Source organism: Scyliorhinus torazame, chromosome 8 (genome assembly GCF_047496885.1).
Source record: "Scyliorhinus torazame isolate Kashiwa2021f chromosome 8, sScyTor2.1, whole genome shotgun sequence".
NCBI classification, from domain to species: Eukaryota; Metazoa; Chordata; class Chondrichthyes; order Carcharhiniformes; family Scyliorhinidae; genus Scyliorhinus; species Scyliorhinus torazame.
The window spans coordinates 224,952,703-224,974,218 of record NC_092714.1 but is presented as its reverse complement, the minus strand read 5'-3'; the positions used below and the strand labels follow the sequence as shown (position 1 = coordinate 224,974,218).

Sequence of the window (21,516 nt, the reverse complement as noted above, 5' to 3'; positions counted from 1 at the left end):
GGCCCCTGATGGATGCTCAGGCCAACTGCATTTTTGGCTTCTCTTGTTTCTGGAATCTGTATGTTACTTGCTGTTTGCTTCTATGAAGTGGAATTAATAATTATTGTTTTACTTCTGCACAGAAAGATGAGCGCATCATGTTGGAAGACACCAAGGTCGCTTTGTCTGATCTGGATAATGTAACATTCTGTTTCAGGCAACTGGAGCATCAATACCCAGTGGCAAGTAAGGATTTGTCATGCTGTATTATTTTGAATATTAGCCAGTGTTTCCGGTCCATACTGAAATTGTGTTCAAAGAAAAGCTAAGCAAGACAGCATTAATTGAAATGAAAATGAAAATCGCCACAGTCCCTGAGGACCATAGGCTGCGCTCTCCTTTTTGTGAGAGAGAGAGCTGGCTGGTGGTGATTTAACCTGAGGGTCACCACACCTCAGGCGAGGGGCACGTTTGAGAAGGCGGGGCCTTCATGAATAACCTCCTCAAGTATAGGAATTGAACCTGCACTGTTAGCATTGCTCCTCATCACGGACTAGCTGTCCAAGTAGCTGAGCTAACCAACCTGAAGCACAGCAGCAGTAACTATCTACCAAAATAAAACCATAATCAGAACAAAGAAAAGGTTTTGTTTCCGGAACATTGTGCTTCTTGAATCTCAGCTGCCTGCCCCTTTGTTGCCAGTCGTGTAAGAATCAAAAATTTAGGAGTTAGTGTGATGCTGGTTTGTCCTGTCTGCAAAAGCTGTTCCAATCCAATCCCAGCTGATGGGATGGATATCTCCTGCTGGCTTTGGGATTTGATTGCGTTAAAGAGCTTGGCTAGGCATTTGTCTCATTCTTAGTGAAAATAGGTGAGGCTGCTAAATTGGCAGTAGCAGAGGATAAAGGTTAACTTGTTGATGAAATTTCACTGGTGCAATCATGGTCATGCCTTTTGAGGTCGGGGATGAGACGCATTATTAGTGTCATGTGAGAGTACCTTTAAGACATGGATGTTTAAGCAATGTACCTTTAAGAAAACAGTGATGTCAGAGAGTGGGTGGAGCTGAGGTCAGGTCAGCCATTTTGCAGTTTAGTTTTGCAGTTTGAAAAGAGCTTGGGAGTGTCTGTGTGTGCAGTGAGCTGGATTTCTGCCATGAAAGACTATCTCTGGATCATTTGGGTGATTTAAACTCATAATAGTAAAACCTTGAACCTGATGTGATTCTGTTTAAAGGTGTTAAGTCTCTTGGAAGTTTGAAGGAACATTTTGAGGAATTATTTACTGTTGAAATATTTTCTGAGTTATCTTTGAAGTAAGGGGTGTTAAGAGAGCCAATGTTTATTTAAGATGTTAAGTTGAGTTCATGGAATAAACATTGTTTTGTGTTTAAAAACCCACGTGTCTATAATTGTAATCCCACACCTAGGGAACAAGCCGTGTGCTAGGAAAAGCAACAAATACATTAAAAGGGAGAGATTGGTTGAACTCCATGATACATTTTGGGGTTCTGAAAACGCCCCCCAATTGTTATGGGTGAGGCGTTTTCAGAACCCCAAAATGTATCATGGAATTCAACCAATCTCTCCCTTTTAATGTATTTGTTGCTTTTCCTAGCACACGGCTTGTTCCCTAGGAGTGGGATTACAATTATAGACACGTGGGTTTTTAAACACAAAACAATGTTTATTCCATGAACTCAACTTAACATCTTAAATAAACATTGGATCTCTTAACACCCCTTACTTCAAAGATAACTCAGAAAATATTGCAAAAGTAAATAATTCCTCAAAATGTTCCTTCAAACGTCCAAGAGACTTAACACCTTTAAACAGAATCACATCAGGTTAAAGGTTTTACTATTATGAGTTTAAATCACCCAAATGATCCAGAGATAGTCTTACATGGCAGAGATCCAGCTCACTGCCCACGCAGACACTCCCAAGGTCTTTTCAAACTGCAAAACTAAAGTGCAAAATGGCTGACCTGACCTCCGCTCCACCCACTCTCTGACATCACTGTTTTCTTAAAGGTACATTGCTTAAACATCCATGTCTTAAAGGTACTCTCACATGACATTAGTGAAGGGAGGGTAAACTGCACTCTGCATGTAAACCATAGTGTACCCGACTTAGAAAGGGATATGTGGAGGTGGTGTTAGGGGAAGACCCCAGAAAAAGAGAACTCACTGAGTGTGGGTAAGAGAAGGGAGGTTGGAGCTTTTTCATATCGAGAAGAAAGTAATTTGGATGGGGGTAGTGTGTGGGATAGGCTGAGGTGGTTCCTTAGTGGAGAGGGAAATTGATCAGTTGAGGCATCCTGACTCATACAGCTATTTGCATGCAAGGTAAAATATGATAAGACGGAAGAAAAAGGTCAGCAACTTTTAAGCCGGGAATCTGGAGAGGAGGTGGGGGAGGAGGAAGAGATGTTTAAACAAACAGCTGTCAAGATATCTGTATACATGCTCCAAAATAATAAATATATAAGATGGGTTTTGGAATTTCACAAATTTTCTTCAGGTCTCCCAACATGCAATTATCCTATTTCATTCTGTAAATATGATTATCCCATCATTGGAATGAATTTGAAGCTAATTGGGTTTAATTTATTTAAAGCGTATTGTTAGGATTCGTTAACCACCCTTTGGTATTTTAGTATGATTTTCCTGCCACTGAATCCAGATTAAATTCTGCCATTTTCGAAAAGACAAATATTTGTATGAAAGACGATTTTGAATTGACTCAAACAATTGGTGCTGACTACTGTGGACCAATGAGGAAGCCGGACATTTGCAACCACACTTGATGTTGCAAGTGGGTGGAACTGATTCAGTGGCATCACATTAAAATCTGTTAAATCAAAAGGGTATTTAAAAGAACCACGGGACAGGGTTTTACAACCCCTCCCTCAAGTGGGATTATCCAGACCCATCAAAGTCGATGGTCTTTTGAATGACTCGTTGCATTTTCCAGCCCTGCCTCACCGTGATAAATTCCACCCAGAATGTCTGGAACCTGGATTATGCTCAGTTTTAATCTGCTGATTTAATTGGACCCAGGGATGTGAATCAACAACATTGTCAAATGAGGCTGGCTAAATCAGTGCCCCCACATTATATTTATTAAATTGAACTTAGCTATTTTTACATAAACGTGCATGCCCAGTAATGACCAAAGGAAGCAAGAATCAACATCAATCCACTCTAAAGTGTACTTTTTGAAAACTTGGATTAGGTAATAAGAACATAAGAACTAGGAGCAGGAGTAGGCCATCTGACCACACGAGCCTGCTCCACCATTCAATGAGATCATGGCTGATCTTTTGTGGACTCAGCTCCACTTTCCGGCCCGAACACCATAACCCTTAATCCCTTTATTCTTCAAAAAACTATCTATCTTTATCTTAAAAACAATTAATGAAGGAGCCTCAACTGCTTCACTGGGCAAGGAATTCCATAGATTCACAACCCTTTGTGTGAAGAAGTTCCTCCTAAGCTCCGTCCTAAATCTACTTCCCCTTATTTTGAGACTATGCCCCCTAGCTCTGCTTTCACCCGCCAGTGGAAACAACCTGTCCGCATCTATCCTATCTATTCCCTTCATAATTTTATATGTTTCTATAAGATCCCCCCTCATCCTTCTAAATTCCAACGAGTACAGTCCCAGTCTACTCAACCTCTCCTCATAATCCAACCCCTTCAGCTCTGGGATTAACCTAGTGAATCTCCTCTGCACACCCTCCTGAGCCAGTACGTCCTTTCTCAGGTAAGGAGACCAAAACTGAACACAATACTCCACGTGTGGCCTCACTAACACCTTATACAATTACAGCATAACCTCCCTAGCCTTAAACTCCATCCCTCTAGCAATGAAGGACAAACCTTCATTTGCCTTCTTAATCACCTGTTGCACCTGTAAACCAACTTTTTGCGACTCATGCACTAGCACACCCAGGTCTCTCTGCACAACAGCATGTTTTAATATTTTATCATTTAAATAATAATCCCTTTTGCTGTTATTCCTACCAAAATGGATAACCTCACATTTGTCAACATTGTATTCCATCTGCCAGACCCTAGCCCATTCACTTAACCTATCCAAATCCCTCTGCAGACATCCGGTATCCTCTGAACTTTTTGCTTTACCACTCATCTTAGTGTCATCTGCAAACTTGGACACATTGCACTTGGTCCCCAACTCCAAATCACCTATGTAAATTGTGAACAATTGTGGGCCCAACACTGATCCCTGAGGGACACCACTAGCTACTGATTGCCAACCAGACAAACACCCATTAATCCCCACTCTTTGCTTTCTATTAATTAACCAATCCTCTATCCATGCTACTACTTTACCCTTAATGCCATGCATCTTTATCTTATGCAGCAACCTTTTGTGTAGCACCTTGTCAAAGGCTTTCTGGAAATCACATCCATTGGCTCCCGGTTATCTACTGCACTGGTAATGTCCTCAAAAAATTCCACTAAATTAGTTAGGCACGACCTGCCCTCTATGACCCCATGCTGCGTCTGCCCAATGGGACAATTTCCATCCAGATGCCTCGCTATTTCTTCCTTGGTGATAGATTCCAGCATCTTCCCTACTACCGAAGTTAAGCTCACTGGCCTATAATTACCCGCTTTCTGCCTACCTCCTTTTTTTAAACAGTGGTGTCAAGTTTGCTCATTTTCAATCCGCCGGGACCACCCCAGAGTCTAGTGCATTTTGGTAAATTATCACTAGTGCATTTGCAATTTCCCTAGCCATCTCTTTTAGCACTCTGGGATGCATTCCATCAGGGCCAGGAGACTTGTCTACCTTTAGCCCCATTAGCTTGCCGATCACTATCTCCTTAGTGTATCTTCCACTGTGAAGACCGACCCAAAAATTCTGTTCGGTTCCTCAGCCATTTCCTCATCTCCCATTATTAAATCTCCATTCTCGTCCTCTAAAGGACCAATATTTACCTTAGCCACTCTTTTCTGTTTTATATATTTGTAGAAACATTTACTATCTGTTTTTATATTCTGAGCAAGTTTACTCTCATAATCTATCTTACTCTTCTTTATAGCTTTTTTAGTCGCTTTCTGTTGCCCCGTAAAGATTTCCCAGTCCTCTAGTCTCCCACTAATCTTTGCCACTTTGTATGCTTTTTCCTTCAATTTGATACTCTCCCTTATTTCCTGAGATATCCATGGTCGATTTTCCCTCTTTCTACCGTCCTCCCTTTTTGTTGGTATAAACCTTTGCTGAGCACTGTGAAAAATCCCTTGGAAGGTTCTCCACTGTTCCTCAACTGTTTCACCATAAAGTCTTTGCTCCCAGCCTACCTTATTCTCTCATCCCATTGTACTCCTTTGTTTAAGCACAAAACACGAGTGTTTGATTTTACCTTCTCACCCTCCATCTCTATTTTAAATTCCACCATATTGTGATCGCTCCTTCCGAGAGGACCCCAAACTATGAGATCATTAATCAATCCTGTCTCATTATACAGGACCAGATCTAGGACTGCTTGTTCCCTCGTAGGTTCCATTACATAATGTTCTTGGAAACTATCATGGATACATTCTATAAACTCCTCCTCAAGGCTGCCTTGACCGACCTGGTTAAACCAATCGACATGTAGATTAAAATCCTCCATGATAACTGCTTGTACCATTTCTACATGCATCCGTTATTTCTTTGTTTATTGCCTGCCCCACCATAATATTACTATTTGGTGGCCTATAGACTCCTCCTATCAGTGACTTTTTCGCCTTACTATTTCTGATTTCCACCCAAATGGATTCAACCGTATCCTCCATAGCACTGATGTCATCCCTTACTATTGCCCGGATGTCATCCTTAAATAATCGAGGTTAAATAACAATAATGCATCTGGATTATTGTGTAGGCCAAACTTTGGCGCATAAAGATAAAACTTTTGAAGTTGAGCAATTTGCTGGCATTATGAATTTTATGCTCAGCACTTTCGGGGGAAAAAAGTTTCTTTCAAAATTTCTGGTTTTGAAATACTAAAATATCCAGAGAAAATGGTTTTGAGGGCATATTCATTGTGTAATCAGTTGCTGAAATGGAAGTAGGTTTTCAGCAATGGGCATTTGCTTAATATTGAAAGATTTATATGCCAACTGCACAGTACACTGGTTTGAAACGGCCCTTAATATTCCCTGTTGCGACTAATGAAAACGGACTACGATGAATTATTTTCATTACCAAATCTGGATTAGGGTCGAATGAAACAGTCTATTATCTATTACCGACTAACAATTGAACTAAGGATTAAGAATCTACCACAGTTTAACTTAATTATTAACTAGAGGAATAAGCTCTACATATGTTTCGCTTACACATGCTCCAGCAATGTTGTCTAAAAGAAAAATTGTATGCCCCAGGTTTTATTGAAGTAAGCTAGCTTGCAGTATACTCTATTAGTTAGACTTGTTCTCACAAGTTTTAGGTGGAAGGTTTCCTCCCAAAGTTGCTGGACATGCAAGCTGGAATGAGTGTGGCCAGGGCAACAGGGAACCTTGGTGAACAGCAAGATAAATATTGCTTCTCCTTCACCAATGAGGTGAATGATTGAGAGATAAATTGTCAAGGCTGACCATGATGAATTTGTGGTTCAATCTAATATGTCAAATCTGGTAGATAGATAAATGGAAAGCGAAAGAAAGGTTGGACTGAGAGAGAGATGAAAGTAAGAAAATGTGAAAATATAAAAACCCACAATAACAGCCTTAAGAGATGAGACCATACTTGTTGACTTTCCAGGAAAGAGAGGTTGATTGGCAATCATTGACAATTATCATGCCATGAAAAGTGTTGTTACTATGTTACTAGACTTAACTTCCACTGGCACGTTTAATGGCCAATTAATCTGCAGATGCGCAAATCTCATCAAAATCACAGGGTGGACAAGAGTAAGATGCTGTTATATAATGTCAGGGTCACAAATTGTTCAGCAATTTATGCCGTTTGCAGCTCATGGGTTATCTCTTCGCTACAAGTTGCTGCCCAAATTGCACATTAAAAATGCCTTGGATCATTCACATTGTCATTTTTCGGCATTAATTATACATGCCATCCATGGCTCAGACCTTCTTCTCAGTGATGAAGTGACAGCTTTCACCATTCACATCACATACACAGACTTTTTATGGCTGGTCAGTGGAGAATTTCATTCAGTCAACATCTGTTTCAATGTGCCGCCCTCTAGAGGTGATCTGTAACGTCTCTGAGTAGCTCGAGCAGCAATGGGGCTTTTCAATACATCGGATTGAAGTGTCTTCACTGGGGCACAAACTGCAAGCCAAGGTTTATTTAAAACATAGGAAGGAAAATAGAGATTGGGGCAATAAGATGAGAATAAGGAGGGGGGGAAGAAATTAACATTTTCTTCTGAGGGATTGAGACTCTGCACTTGTCTTAAAAAAAGTCAGTACCACAGATGCTGTTCAGCAGTAGCTGTCACTTATTGCACCATTTAAAAACAAATGTCCTCCTGAATGTTTTACATATATTTGATTCATACTGGTTGATCTTTTCCAGAAAATATTTACATGTTCTGTGGCACTTTGCTTTGTTCAAGAGGACTTTAATGGCTGCAGTTTTCGCTGTTTAAATAAGCAGATTTAAATTTCCCCTTCTATGTGGATGTTGTCTGTGGAAAGTTTCATCAACAAGCGCAGCCCAACTTTGGCAGAGTTTCATCGTACTCCATGGGGGTGAATTGCTTGTAATGTAGTATCAAAGCCTATTTGTACTGTAAAATAGACTTCTGAAATATTACCTCCTTGCTTCCAGAAATGGAAAAAATGTCAGTAGTGGATATGTCGATCTATATGTACAAAGTCTAATTTTAGCTATTAAACAGAAGTCCTCCTCCCCAAAGCTTTTAGGCTGCAATCCTTTGACATTTAAATATATAACATGCTCAATTGGACTGCACTGTTGCTGGACTTTCTATTCTGGGATGAAAACATCATGTTGGGGATCACCTTACCTCAAGGTTTTATAAGGCTTCCTAATATATTACTGGGGAAATTCACCCCTAACGTCTCCCACCATTTGACCTTCGTAGACTCTCGTTTAAATAAATGCCCATTTCAACTCTGGGGATGTGGGCATTGCTGGCAAATCCTGCATTTGTTGCCCATCCCTAATTGCCCTTTATAGAATCATAGAATACCTACAGCGCAGATGATGGCCATTCGGCCCATCGAGGTCTGCACTGATCCTCTGAAAGAGCACCCTGCTCAGGCCCAACCGCCCGCCCCATCCCCATTACCCTACCTAACCTTTTTGGACACTAATGGGCAATTTAACATGGTCAATCCACCTAATCTGTGCATCTTTGGGCTGTGGAGCAGAGCCGCTGGAGGAAACCAACGCAGACACGGAGGGAATGTGCAGACTCCACACAGTTATCCAAGGCCAGAACCAAAAATGGGTCCCTGGCGCTGTGAGGCAGCAGTGCTCGCCACAGTGCCGCCCCACCATGCTGCTGCTTGAACTGGCCATCAACTGTCCGGAGGACATTTAAGCGTCAACCACTTTAGAAAATAGCAATGGGATTAGACAAAGCCAACATTGATTTTTGAAAGGGAACCATGTTTGTCAAACCTACTGGAGTTTCTTGAGGATGTAACTATTAGGATAGAAATGGTAAAGTCCCACAAAAGAGGTCATTGTGCAAGGTTAAAGTGCTTGGGGGTAATATATTGACATGGATTGAGAATTGGTGAGCAGACAGGGATTGGAGCATTGGAATAAATGGGTCTTTTTTGAATTGGTTAGTGGTGACTAGTGGGGTCATGCAAGGATCAGTGCTTGGGGCCCCAGCTATGCACAATATACATGAATGATTTGGATGAGGGAACCAAAAGTAATGTTTCCAAGTTTTCTGATGACACAAAACCTGGTGGGAATGTGAGTGGTGAGGAGGCCGTGAGGTAGATTTGGAAATGTTGAAGTAAAAAGGGACCTGGGTGTCCAAGTATACCAGTCACAGAAAGCAAGAATGCAGGTACAGGAAGCAGTTAGGAAGGCAATGGTATGTTGGCTGTTATTGCAGGGGGACTTCAGTACGGGAGCAAGGATGTCTTACTGCAGCTGTACAGGATCTTGGTGAGGCTATACCTGGAGTATTGTGTTCAGTTTTGGTCATCTCATCTAAGAAAGCAAATATTTGCCATAAAGAGAGTGCAGACTGATTCCGGGAATGGCAGAATTGTTGTATGAGAGATATTACATTGACTGGGCCTGTATTCACTAGATTCTGAGTTGATTCGTAGTTGATTCTGAGACGTGGGTCCTGAATGGTAATGAAGGAAACTACGATGATATGAGGCGAGAGTTGTCTAGGATCGATTGGGGAAGGTTACTTAAAGGGCTGACAGTGGATAGGCAATGGCCAGCATTCAAGGAGCGCATGGAAATTGAAGATAGTATTCGATCCAAGGAAGAAGCATATAAATTGGCCAAGAAAAACAACAGGCCTGAGAATTGGGAGCAGTTTAGAATTCAGCAAAGAAGGGGAAAATAGAGTACGAGAGTAAGATTGCAGGGAATATAAAAACTGACTAAAAAGTTTCTATAGGTACGTGAAGAGAAGTTTCTAGAGGTACATGAAGAGAAAAAGATTGGCAAAGACAAATGTAGGTTCCTTACGGTCAGAAACAGCGGAATGTATAATTGAGGCCAAAGAAATGGCTGAGCAACTAAATACACACTTTGGTTCTGTCTTCACAAATGAGGACACAAATAAGAAATGTCGGGGAACACAGGGTTTAGTGAGAGGGAGGAACTTGAAGGAGATCAATATTAGTAGAGAAATGGTGTTATGGAATATGATGAGATTGAAGGCTGATAAATCTCCAGAGCCTGATAATCTACATCCTAAAAAAAAATTAAGGAAGTTGCTCTAGAAATAGTGGATGCATTGATGGTCATCTTCCAGGATTCTATAGACTCTGGAACAGTTCCTGCAGATTGGAGGGTAGCTAATGTAACTCCACTATTTAAAAAGAGAAGTAGAGAGAAAACAGGGAATTATAGATCAGTGAGTCCGATGTTGGTAGTGGGAAAAATTCTAGAATCCATTATCAAAGAATTTACAGCAAAACACTTAGGAAATAGTGGCAGGATCAGACAGTGCCAGCATGGATTTAGGAAGGGGAAATCATGCTTGACAAATCTACTGGAATTCTTCAAGGATGTAACTAGTAGAGTTGATGAAGGGGAGCCAGCGGATGTGGTTTATTTGGACTTTCAGAAGGCTTTTGACAAAGTCTCACGTAAGTGATCAGCATACTAAATTAAAGCACATGGGATTAGGGATAGTGCATTGAGATGGATAGAAAACTGGTTGGCCCTGGGTCTTTTTCCAAATTGACAGTGACTAGTGGGGTACAGCAGGGATCGCTGATGGGACCCCAGCTATTCACAATATATATTAATGATTTAGGTGAGGTAACAAAATTAATATCTCAATTTGCAAATGGTACCAAGTTGGGTGGGAGAGTGAGCTGTGAGGAGGATGCAAAGATCCTTCAGTGTGATTTGGACAAGTTGAATGAGTGGGCAAATGAATGGCAGATGCAGTATAATTTGGATAAATATGAGGTTATCCACTTTGGTAGCAAAAACGAGAAGACAGACTATTATCTGAATTGTCAATAATTAGGAGAGGGGAATGTGCAACGAGACCTGGGTGTCCTTGTACGCCAGTTACTGAAGGTAAGCATGCAGGTAAAGTAGGCAGTAAAGAAGGCAAATGGCATGCTGGCCTTTATTGTGAGAGGATTAGAGGTCAGAAAAGGGATGTCTTGCTGCAGTTATACAGGGCCTTGGTGATGTCACACCTGGAATATCATGTGCAGTTTTGGTCTCCTTATCTGAGGAAGGATGTTCTTGCTCTAGAGGGAGTGCAGTGAAGGTTTACCAGACTGATTCCTGTGATAGTGGGACTGATGTATGAGGAGGGATTGCGTCAGTTAGGATTGTATTCACTGGAGTTCAGAGGAATGCGGAGGGATTTCATACAAACCTATAAAATTCTAACAGAACTAGATAGGGTAGATGCAAGAAGGATGTTCCCGATGATGGGGCGGGGGGGGGGGGGGGGGGGGGGGGTCACAGTCTGAGGATATGGGGTAGACCATTTAGGATGGAGTTGAGGAGAAATTTCTTCACCCAGAGAGTGGTGAGCCTGTGGAATTTGTTACTACAGTAATGGCCTCAGTAATTGAGGCCAAAACCTTGTATGTTTTCAAGAATCAGTTAGATATAGCAGTTGGGATGAAGGGGATCAAAGGACATGGGGGGGGGGGGGGGGCGGCGTGATCAGGATATTGAACTTGATGATCAGCCAGGATCATAATGAATGGCAGAGCAGGCTCGAAGGGCCAAATGGCCTCCTCCTATTTTCCTTGTTTATATACCCGGAGTTCCTTCCCAGCACACTTTGAAGAATACATACGATTTGTTTTCTTTTACTTTGTCTAAAGGAACTGCTGCCTTTTGGGGTTTAACAACCACCTAGCCCGAGGTTGTTTCAGTGGCCGAAGAAGGAAGAATCTGCAAGAATATGTAACCTTAACATGTCATACCAGAACAGTTCCCAAGTGTTGATTTTGATTTTATTTTGCAGACAGCTCCATCACTTATCATGTTGATGGAAGCCGGCAAGCACTGAAAGTTATCTTCTACCTCGAAAGCCAGAACTTTGCAGAGTTGCCTTCTAAGTTTCAGAATGGGGGAAATTTAAAGCTACACACCGTGCTATTCACTCAAGGTAAAATTACTTTCATATAAGCACTGCAGTTATCCTTTTGCGTAAGTATAATGTAGCAAAATGTTTTTTGTAGTGTACATATTACGCTTTTTCTTAAACTCTCTCTTGTATGTATTAAATGCTTAATGTCATGGGATATGTGCTATTAGTGTGTTTTTTCTCTGATCATGAATTGCATTTTAATTGCAATCTGTCACAGCTTTTGAAGTGTGCTTCTTTGTGAACATGAAATTAAATTGCAACCGAATGCTATCTAGTGCATGAAGTTGCTTAAAACCAAATTGGCCAATTCTGGATTGAGTAAAACATTACTTACTGTAAAGAGTAAACTGATACTTGATAACAATTTGCATTCATTAAAACCTTGTAATGAATGATTTGAGTAAAACCAATCTGAATTGAAGAGAAAAAAAATCAATATCCATCTTCATGGTTCAATTATTGCTCTTTGATGTAATAGTATTCTGAAGTATAGCATTTTGCTATCATCCCTGGAAGGCTTGTTTTTTGCTCTTAATGAGTGGTTTTGTATGGTGACGATATTTCCGGCAACCACAACACGATTCTAGACCAAGATAGTAATAATTGCATTTTTACTCTGTAGCTCTTGAGAACCAATGTTCTCCAGAAAATGTTTCAGCAGAAGAATTTCAACAACAGATCAATTCATCGTCTCTGGAAAAAGTTAAACATTATTATCGAAAACTCAGGTAAGCTAATTACGTGCAGAGTGAATTTACAAAAAATAACTTTTTTGGAAGTTCATTCCTTGAAAGTATTCTGATCAAATCAAGAGGTTCAACAATTCTACCCCAAGATCCTATGGTTTAGGGACCAGGGTAGTGCAAATTCTGATCTGCATTTAATCCTTCTGGTAATACTGCATACAACATGGAAAACTCCATGTTGGACAAAATTTAGATACGTTTATTCCACTTCACATTAAAAAGACTGAGCTTTCTTTGCAATTAAGAAGGAAAGCAAGATTCAAAGTGATTAAAAATATTTCTTGGTAATATGATAAATTAACGTCGGACATCAGTCACTTATGATCCTCACTTGGAACCACATCGCCATTCCTTCCCTGTCCCCGAGTCAAAGCCCTGGGACTCCCTCCCTAACAGCACTGTTGAGTATCTGCGCCATGCAGACTGCAATGATTCAAGAAGGTGGTTCACCACCACATTCTCAAATGCAGTTAGAGGTGGGTAATACATTCTGGCTTTGCAGTGATGCTCGCAAGCTATGAACAAATAGAAAAGAAAATCAGACATATCCCTCGCCCCCATTCTAACCTAAGCTTGAATTCCAACCTTGGCAAGCAGGTTTTGGTGGTGACCAGTTATTCGAGGGAACAAAATAGAAGCACCTAAAAATGGCACACAAAGAGTTTGAATTCTAGAGTTGGTACGAAGGCATATTAGGACAGCATTTGGGAGATTTACTTTTGCATTTCGAAGAAAAATCCAACACATTTTCTCACACTGACATACTTTATCTTTGTGAGGACAATAATTCACCAGAAAGATGCGAAAGGAAAAGTAGCCATGACTGATCTGTTGATGTAGGTAACCTGGCTGTCCAGATTCAAGGATAAGCCCAGTGTTATAAACAGATTTTAAAACTGTTTCTACTGCATAATTAACACCTAACTTATCCAAGTCTAAGTTTTTAAACAATCTCTCCATAGGGCTTTTTATCTAGAAAGGTCTAATTTACCTTCTGACTCTTCTACGACAGCTGTAAAGATAAACCAGGTAAGATACCTCTAGTGGTCTCAGTACACTGTCATGTTCCTAACTGAGCAGCTTGCATGATTTTGAGTACCCTGCATTTAACGGAAAACTGAGAAATTAGAATGTTTAAGTAATTAGAAATCTTTCTCCAATAAAAATAAACCAGTTGTAAATTCTGTTTAATGTGCCATGCCAAGTTTGACAGTGACATACAATACTATGTTATTCGTTCTCCTTTTTCTTTATTGCACGATCATGTTATGTCTATATTTGACTTGCATTTCACATGTTAAGTGATACCAAGATAAGCCCATGTTGCCTACGATTTCTTATTGACAAGTATATTAGGAACAAAAGAATATGCTGATATCAGCTGATGTGGGAGAAGGCTTGTGTAGAACATAAACTCCAGTATGCACACACTGGGTTGACTGACCTCTTCCTGTCCCTTCAATTATGTGTAATTACTCAGTTTGGAAAATGTATATTGAGTTGTGCTTGTTGCATTGATTGCTGTAACTTAAACATTACAAGAGGCAAAAACCTAGCCATTTAAAAAAAAACTTGTGAAGGGGGCCCAGATATTACATAAAGTGGAGTTCCTTGCACTTAAAGTATTGGCACTAACCAGACTTGTACATACCACTTTATTTTTAAAAATATGCAGCTGTTACGTCCCCTCAACGCGTTGGAGGAACTTCGACGACTGATGGAGTTGTCTATCGGCCCAAAGCATTCAACATCCTCAGTGAGCTCAAGCAGTTCTGCTTCTGGAATAGCAACCTTGCCAATATCGTCTGAGCTCTGCAACAGGCTTGGAGCTTGTCAGATTGTTATGTGCAGCACTGGTATACAAAGGTAAGTGATATACCTCCTGCTAAAACAGAACATTCCCAGCTTGTTCACTCTTGGAATGCTACAAAATTTGTACTGTCAGAATATCAGTATCCAATGATGTGGGGTGTGTTTCATGTTTACATTTATTTGGGGAATAAATCTGTGTGACTCACTCATGCTGCTATCATGGTGATCTTGATTTCATAGTCACTGTTATATATTAGCTGAGTGATATGCAGCACAGACTGAAAAGATGGTTTCTCTCAGTGGAGGAAGGCCAGAAGACAGGAAATTAAAATTACACTTCCAACTTAAAAAAAAAATTTCTTTATTCTCCTCCTTTTTCACATTTTCTCCCAAATTTACACCCACCAACAATAAACAATAATCAGTACCAAATATGTCAATCCCCATATCAATAACAACGATTCCACCCTCCCACCAAACCCCAGACAGTCGCCCGCATGTTCACATAAACAAATAACAAAAAGGAATCAGGAACCACCCATAGTCACCATCAACACACACGTCCCCCTCCCCCCAACCCTCCCACCCACCCCACTCAACTAATGTTCGATGTTATCCAGTTCTTGAAAGTGCATGATGAATAATGCCCATGAATTGTAGAACCCCTCCATCCTTCCCCTCAGTTCAAACTTAACCTTCTCAAGAGTCAAGAATTCCAACAAGTCCCCCCGCCATGCCAGGGCACAGGATGGAGAGGCTGCCCTCCATCCCACCAGGATCCGCCTTCGGGCGATCAACGAAGCGAAGGCTACAACATCTGCCTCCGCACCCGTTTCCAACCCTGGCTGGTCCGACACCCCGAATATGGCTTCAGTTTCACGTGCACCACTTTAGAAATTACCATAAAAACCTCCTTCCAGTAATCCTCTAGCTTTGGACAGGACCAAAACATATGAACATGATTAGCTCCCCCCCCTCCCCTCCCGCAACATTCACACACATCTTCTGCTCCTTCAGAGAATCGGCTCATCCTCACCCTCGTGAGGTGTGCTCTGTATACCACCTTCAGCTGTATCAGCCCCAACTTCGCACATGAGGTGGAGGCATTCACTCTCCAGAGCACTTCACACCAGAACCCATCCTCCATATCCTCTCCCAGCTCTTCCTCCCACTTTGCTTTGATCCCTTCCAGTGGCACCTTCTCCTCATCCAAAATAGCTCCGTAAACCGCTGACACTACACCCTTCTCCAGTCCCCCTGTCGTCAGCATCTCCTCCAGCAATGTGGAGGCCGGCTCCACCAGGAAGCTCTGTCTCTCCTTTCTGCCAAAATCTCAAACCTGCATGTATCTAAACATTTCTCCCTGCTCCAGCCCATACTTCGCTTCCAGCTCCTTCAATCCTGCAAACCGACCCCTCAGAAACAAATCTTTCAGTGTCCTAATCCCCTTCTCCTCCCATTTCCGAAAATTTCCATCCCACCTCCCTGGCTCAAATCTGTGGTTCCCCCGAATCGGCATTTCCTTTGACCCTGCCCCCAACCCGAAGTGTTGGCGAAACTGCCTCCAAATTGTCAATGAAGCTATTATATATTTTTTTTTAAATTTAGAGTACCCAATTATTTTTTTGTTCCAATTAAGGGGCAATCCACTTAACCTGCACATCTTTGGGTTGTGGGGGTGAAACACACGCTGACATGGGGAGAATGTGCAAACTCCTTACGGACAGTGACCCAGGGCTGGGATTCGAACCCAGGTCCTCAGCGCCGCAGTCCCAGTGCTATCCACTGCGCCACATGCCGACCCCTAATGAAGCTATTATTACCGAACTCCCTGAGTACTTCCCCGGGGCTATTGGGAACGGCACTGTTGCTAGCGCTTTCAATCCCGACCCCCTGCACAAACTCCTTCATTCTGACCCACTGGGAATCAACCCCTCTGACCCAGCTCCGCACCTTCTCCACATTCGCCGCCCAGTAGTAATATATCAGGTTCGGAAGACCCAAACCCCCTGCCTGCCTTCCCCTCTGTAGTAGAACCTTTCTAACTCTGGTCACCTTCCCTCCCCATATGAACGATGGAATTCTTCCCTCAATCTCTCTGAAAAAAGCCATTGGCAGGAAAATCGGCAGGCATTGAAAAATAAACAGAAATCGCAGCAACACTTTCATTTTAACCGCCTGTACCCGACCCGCCAGTGACAGAGGGAGATCATCCCACCTTCCCAGATCAGCTTTCACTCTCCTCACCAAACTAGAGATGTTGTACCTGCGGACCCCCAGCCCACTCCCGGGCAACCTGCACCCCCAGGTACCTAGAGTGAGTCCCTGCCCTATGAAATGGCAGCTCCCCCACCCCTGCCCCCACCCCTGGCCGAGACACCACAAAATACTCACTCTTGTTGAGATTTAGTTTGTATCCCGAGAAAGACCCAAACACTCGAAGCAGCTCCCCTCTATTGACACGTATAACAGCAAGTCATCTGCATACAAGGACACCTATGCTCTATTCCCCCCCCCCCCCCCCCCCCCCCCCGCACGGTTCCTTTCCATACCCCCAAACTTCTTAATGCGATGGCCAACGGCTCAATCTCGAGTTCAAACAGCAGGGGGGGACATAGGACATCCCTGCCTAGTCCCACGGTGGAGAGAAAAGTATCTTGAGCTGATGTGGTTTGTGCGGACACTTTCCTTCCGCTCCTTATATAATAGCTTTACCCAGTTCACAAATCTTGGTCCAATCCCAAACCGCTCCAGAACTGCCATCAAGTACCCCCATTCTACCTGGTCGAACGTCTTCTCAGCATCCAATGCCAGAACCAACTCTGTTTCCTTTCCCTCTGCAGTGCCATAACAATGTTCAATACCCTTCTAATGTTTGAAAAGAGCTGCCTCCCTTTCACGAACCCCGTCTGATCCTCACCTATCACCTTCGGGAGGCACTCCTCCAGCCTACCCGCCAGTACCTTCGCCAATACTTTTGCGTCCACGTTTAGAAGTGGTATGGGCCTAAAAAAATGTTTTTATTCAAGGGTTTTCAATAATTTTTACAAAACACTCGAAAAAGGAAAATAATACAAAGAAAACCGGGCAATATGACAAAACAAAACAACTTAACCCTCTAAACGATTGACAATTTAACACCCATCTCAAAGCGAAATGGGGCATGTGCCCCTTACAAAAAGAAAAAGACATCAGCCCGCCCCCCCGCCCCCCGGTTGCTGCTGTTGCTGACCTCCACCTAACGTTCCGCAAGAAAGTCAAGGAACGGTTGCCACCACCCGGAGAATCCCTGCAAGGACCCTCGCAAGGCAAACCATATCTTCTCCAACCGAAGAAACCCCGCCAGGTCGTTGACCTAAGCCTCTACACTTGGGGGCTTCGCGTCCCTCCACATTAACAAGAGCCTTCTCCGGGCTGCCAAGGAGGCAAAGGCCAGAACTCCGGCCTCTTTCGACTCCTGCACTCCCGGATCGTCCGATACCCCAAATATCGCTATCCCTCAGCACGGTTTTACCCAAGTATCCAAGACCTTGGACATAGCCTTTGCGAAGCCCTTCCAAAATTCCGTAAGCGCCGGGCATGTCCAAAACATATGGGCATGGTTTGCTGGGCTCCCCGAACACTTCACACACTTGTCCTCTACCCCAAAAAACTTACTTATCTTCGCCCCTGTCCTATCCGCCCTGTGCACCACTTCAAACTGGATCAGGCTGAGCCTGGCGCAAGATGAGGAGGAATTGACCCTGCCCAGGGCGTCAGCCCACAGGCCCTCATCCAGCTCCTCACCCAGCTCCACCTCCCACTTGCCCTTCAGCTCCTCCACCGAGGCTTCCTCCGTCTCCTACAGCTCCTGGTATATCTCCGATATTTTACCCTCCCGACCCACACGCCCGAAACCACCCTGTCCTGTATCCTTCGGGCAGGCAGCAGTGGGAATTCCCCTACCTGCTTTCTCACGAACGCCCAAACCTCCATATACCTAAAGGCATTTCCCGGAGGTAACCCAAATTTCTCCTCCAGCGCCCTCAGACTGGCAAAAGTCCCATCGATGAATAAATCCCCCATCATTTTAATTCCCGCCCGGTGCCAGCTTAAGAACCCACCATCTATACTACCTGGAAAGAACCTAGGTCATCGTGTATCGGAGCCCAGACTGAGGCCTCTACCTCCCCCCTATGCTGTCTCCACTGCCCCCAAATCCTCAATGTCGCCGCCACCTCCAGGCTCGTGGTATTCCGCGTCGGCGGAAGTGGCAACGGTGCCGTCACCAGTGCCCCCAGGCTAGTACCTATACAGGGCGCCGCCTCTAACCTTTTCCACGCCGCCCCCTCTCCCTCCATTACCCACTTCCGAATCATAGACACATTCGCTGCCCAGTAATAGCTGCACAGGTTCGGCAGCGCCAACCACCCCCTGACTGCACTCCAAGAACAGTCTCTTAACCCTTGGGGTCTTATTTGCCCACACAAATCCCATAATGCTCCTCTTTACCCGCTTAAAGAAGGCCTTGAGGATGAGAATGGGCAGGCACTGAAAGACGAACAGGAACCTGGGGAGGACGTCATCTTAACGGACTGCACCCTACCTGCCAGGGAGAGTGGCAACATGTCCCACCTCCTGAAGTCCTCCTCCATCTGGTCCACCAGCCATGCCAGATTGAGCTCATGCAAGACCCTCCAACTCTTAGCCACCTGGATACCCAAATACCGAAAACTCATCTCCACCATCTTGAGTGGTAGCTTCTCCGACCTCTTTTCCTGGCCCCTCGCATGCACCACAAACAGCTCGCTCTTCCCCATGTTGAGCTTATATCCCGAGAAGTCTCCAAACTCCCTAAGGGTCTGCATGACCTCCCCCATCCCCTCCACCGGATCCGCAATGTACAGCAGCAGGTCATCCACATATAGTAAGACATGGTGCTCCTCCTCCTCCTCCTCCTCCTCCTCCTCCTCCTCCCCCCCCCCCCCCACCCCCCGAACCAACCCCCTCCAGTTTCTGGACTCCCTCAACGCCATGGCCAGCAGCTCAATCGCCAGGGCAAAGAGCAGGGGGGACAAAAGGGCCCCCCTGCCTCATACCACGCTACAACCTAAAATACCCTGCCCGCAGCCGGCTCGTCGATACACTCGCCACTGGGGCCTGGTACAGCAATTTAACTTATCCTATGAACTCCTCCCCAAACCCAAATCTACCAAACACTTCCCACACCTCCCACAGGTACTCCCACTCCACCTGGTCAAAGGCCTTCTCCGCGTCCATTGCCGCTACCACTTCTGCCTACCCCTCTCCGAGGGCATCATAATCACATTCAGGAGCCTCCGCACGTTCGTGTTCAGCTGCCTGCCCTTCACAAACCCCGTCTGGTCCTCATGTATCACTTCCGGGACACAATCCTCAATCCTGGTGGCCAAACTTTTTGCTAACAGCTTGGCATCCACATTGAGGAGCGAAATCGGCCTATAAGAGCCACACTGCAGTGGGTCCTTATCCCGCTTGAGGATAAGCGAGATCAAAGCCTGGGACATCGTCGTGGGAAGGATTCCCTTTTCCTTCGCATCATTAAAGATTCTCAGCAACAATGGGCCCAACAGCTCAGAGAACTTCCTGTAGAACTCAACCGGGAACCCATCCGGCCCCGGGGCCTTGCCCGCCTGCATAATCCCCAACCCCTTATCTAGCTCCTCCACCTCGATTGGGGCCCCTAAACCCTCTACCCGCCCTTCTTCCACCCTTGGAAAGAGCACCCTACCCAAGCCCACACCTCCACCCTATCCCCATAACCCAGTAACCCCACCCAACACTAAGGAAAATTTTGGACACTAAGGGCAATTTACCATGGCCAATCCATCTAACCTGCACATCTTTGGACTGTGGGAGGAAACCGGAGCACCCGGAGGAAACCCACGCACACACGGGGAGAACGTGCAGACTCCGCAGAGACAGTGATCCAAGCTGGGAATCGAACCAGGGACCCATGAGCTGTGAAGCAATTGTGCTAACCACTATGCTACCGTGCTGCCCATCTTCTCGCCCCGGCCGATGTCTTTGCCACAGCTACCCTCACCGGGGCGATTGCCTCCTCCACCAATGATTTCAATGTGACCGCCGTCTCCTTCGTCAAAGCCTCCATATGCTTCGCAAACTGCTTCTCCAGCTCCACCGCCATCACCTCGGTCATATTTTCCACCGTACGTAGTGCGGCTCCACCATGCGGTCCGGCATTCGCCATCTTGCCAGCGCTTTTGCTGGCCTTCTCATTCAACGGTGAACCCGGGTTTTCTTCCTTCTTGCTAGCTGCTTTTTGAATCCTCTAACAACTTATTCTTTTTTCTTTCTTCAATCCGAAATAAATAAATAATTACTTTCAAAAATGTTTTTTCAAAAATTCCAAAATCAAAAAGTCTCTTCCCCCGGGAACCGGACTTCAAACTGCTCAAAGGTCCATTTTCAGTGGGAGCCACCCAATGTGCTCTAATCCCCCCCTACATCGCGTTCCGGACTCGGGCCTGCCACCTCGATTGCCTCGCCTCGTGTCAAGCTCCGCCCACGCATCCGACCTCTGGATCGATGCCTCCCACTCCCGCCGCCGGACACTCCCGCGGGGCTCCTCACCGGCTCCAAATCAGACCGACCCGACGCCCGTCCCTCAGGCCCCAAAGGCCGAAGAAACCCAGGAAGAAAGAACCATTGGGAAACCCCCGAAAAAGTCCGAAATATCGCGGACCGGCGAGAGCCTCTTCTCGACGCAGCCACTCCGCTCGCGAGCGCCACCGGAAACCTCCGCTTCCAACTTTTAATGCGGTGCTGTTTGTATAATTGCCTGTGCAAGATAAATGGGCCGACTTCGATGCTCATTAGTCTTGGTAAATTCCAGTAGGGTTTCATTGCAGAATTCAATCACAATGGAGATGAGCCCCATGTTCTGCAGCACTGTGAATGCTACACATTTTGAGAATCCTTGATGGCCACTGGTGAGATGAATAAGTGATGGGCACTGCTTATCACCTGTGGACTAGTGCAAATCAAACACCAGCTGTTGTGTGGAGCTCAGTGAACCTGGTATCGGATTTGGTGTGTACGTTTGTCGTGGGAGAGTTGTTGCAGTGAAACCTCAACAGGAAAATTTATTTTCTGAAGTGCCAGTTTAGCTGTTGAGCTGTGGCACTGTCTGCCTGTTCACGGTAGTGTTAAAAGA

General features: G+C 44.5%; 1 protein-coding gene across 1 annotated transcript in view; it reads left to right on the top strand.

The window, feature by feature from the left end:
- The window catches only part of LOC140428408 (phosphatidylinositol 3,4,5-trisphosphate-dependent Rac exchanger 1 protein-like), a 303,808-nt gene that overhangs the window by 273,707 nt on the left and 8,585 nt on the right, over positions 1–21,516 (top strand). The window contains exons 33-37 of the mRNA XM_072514826.1: positions 123–225; positions 11,638–11,781; positions 12,386–12,491; positions 13,472–13,538; positions 14,185–14,375. Of these exons, the coding sequence (XP_072370927.1) occupies positions 123–225; positions 11,638–11,781; positions 12,386–12,491; positions 13,472–13,538; positions 14,185–14,375 (611 nt within the window). The remainder of the gene's footprint in view (positions 1–122; positions 226–11,637; positions 11,782–12,385; positions 12,492–13,471; positions 13,539–14,184; positions 14,376–21,516) is intronic.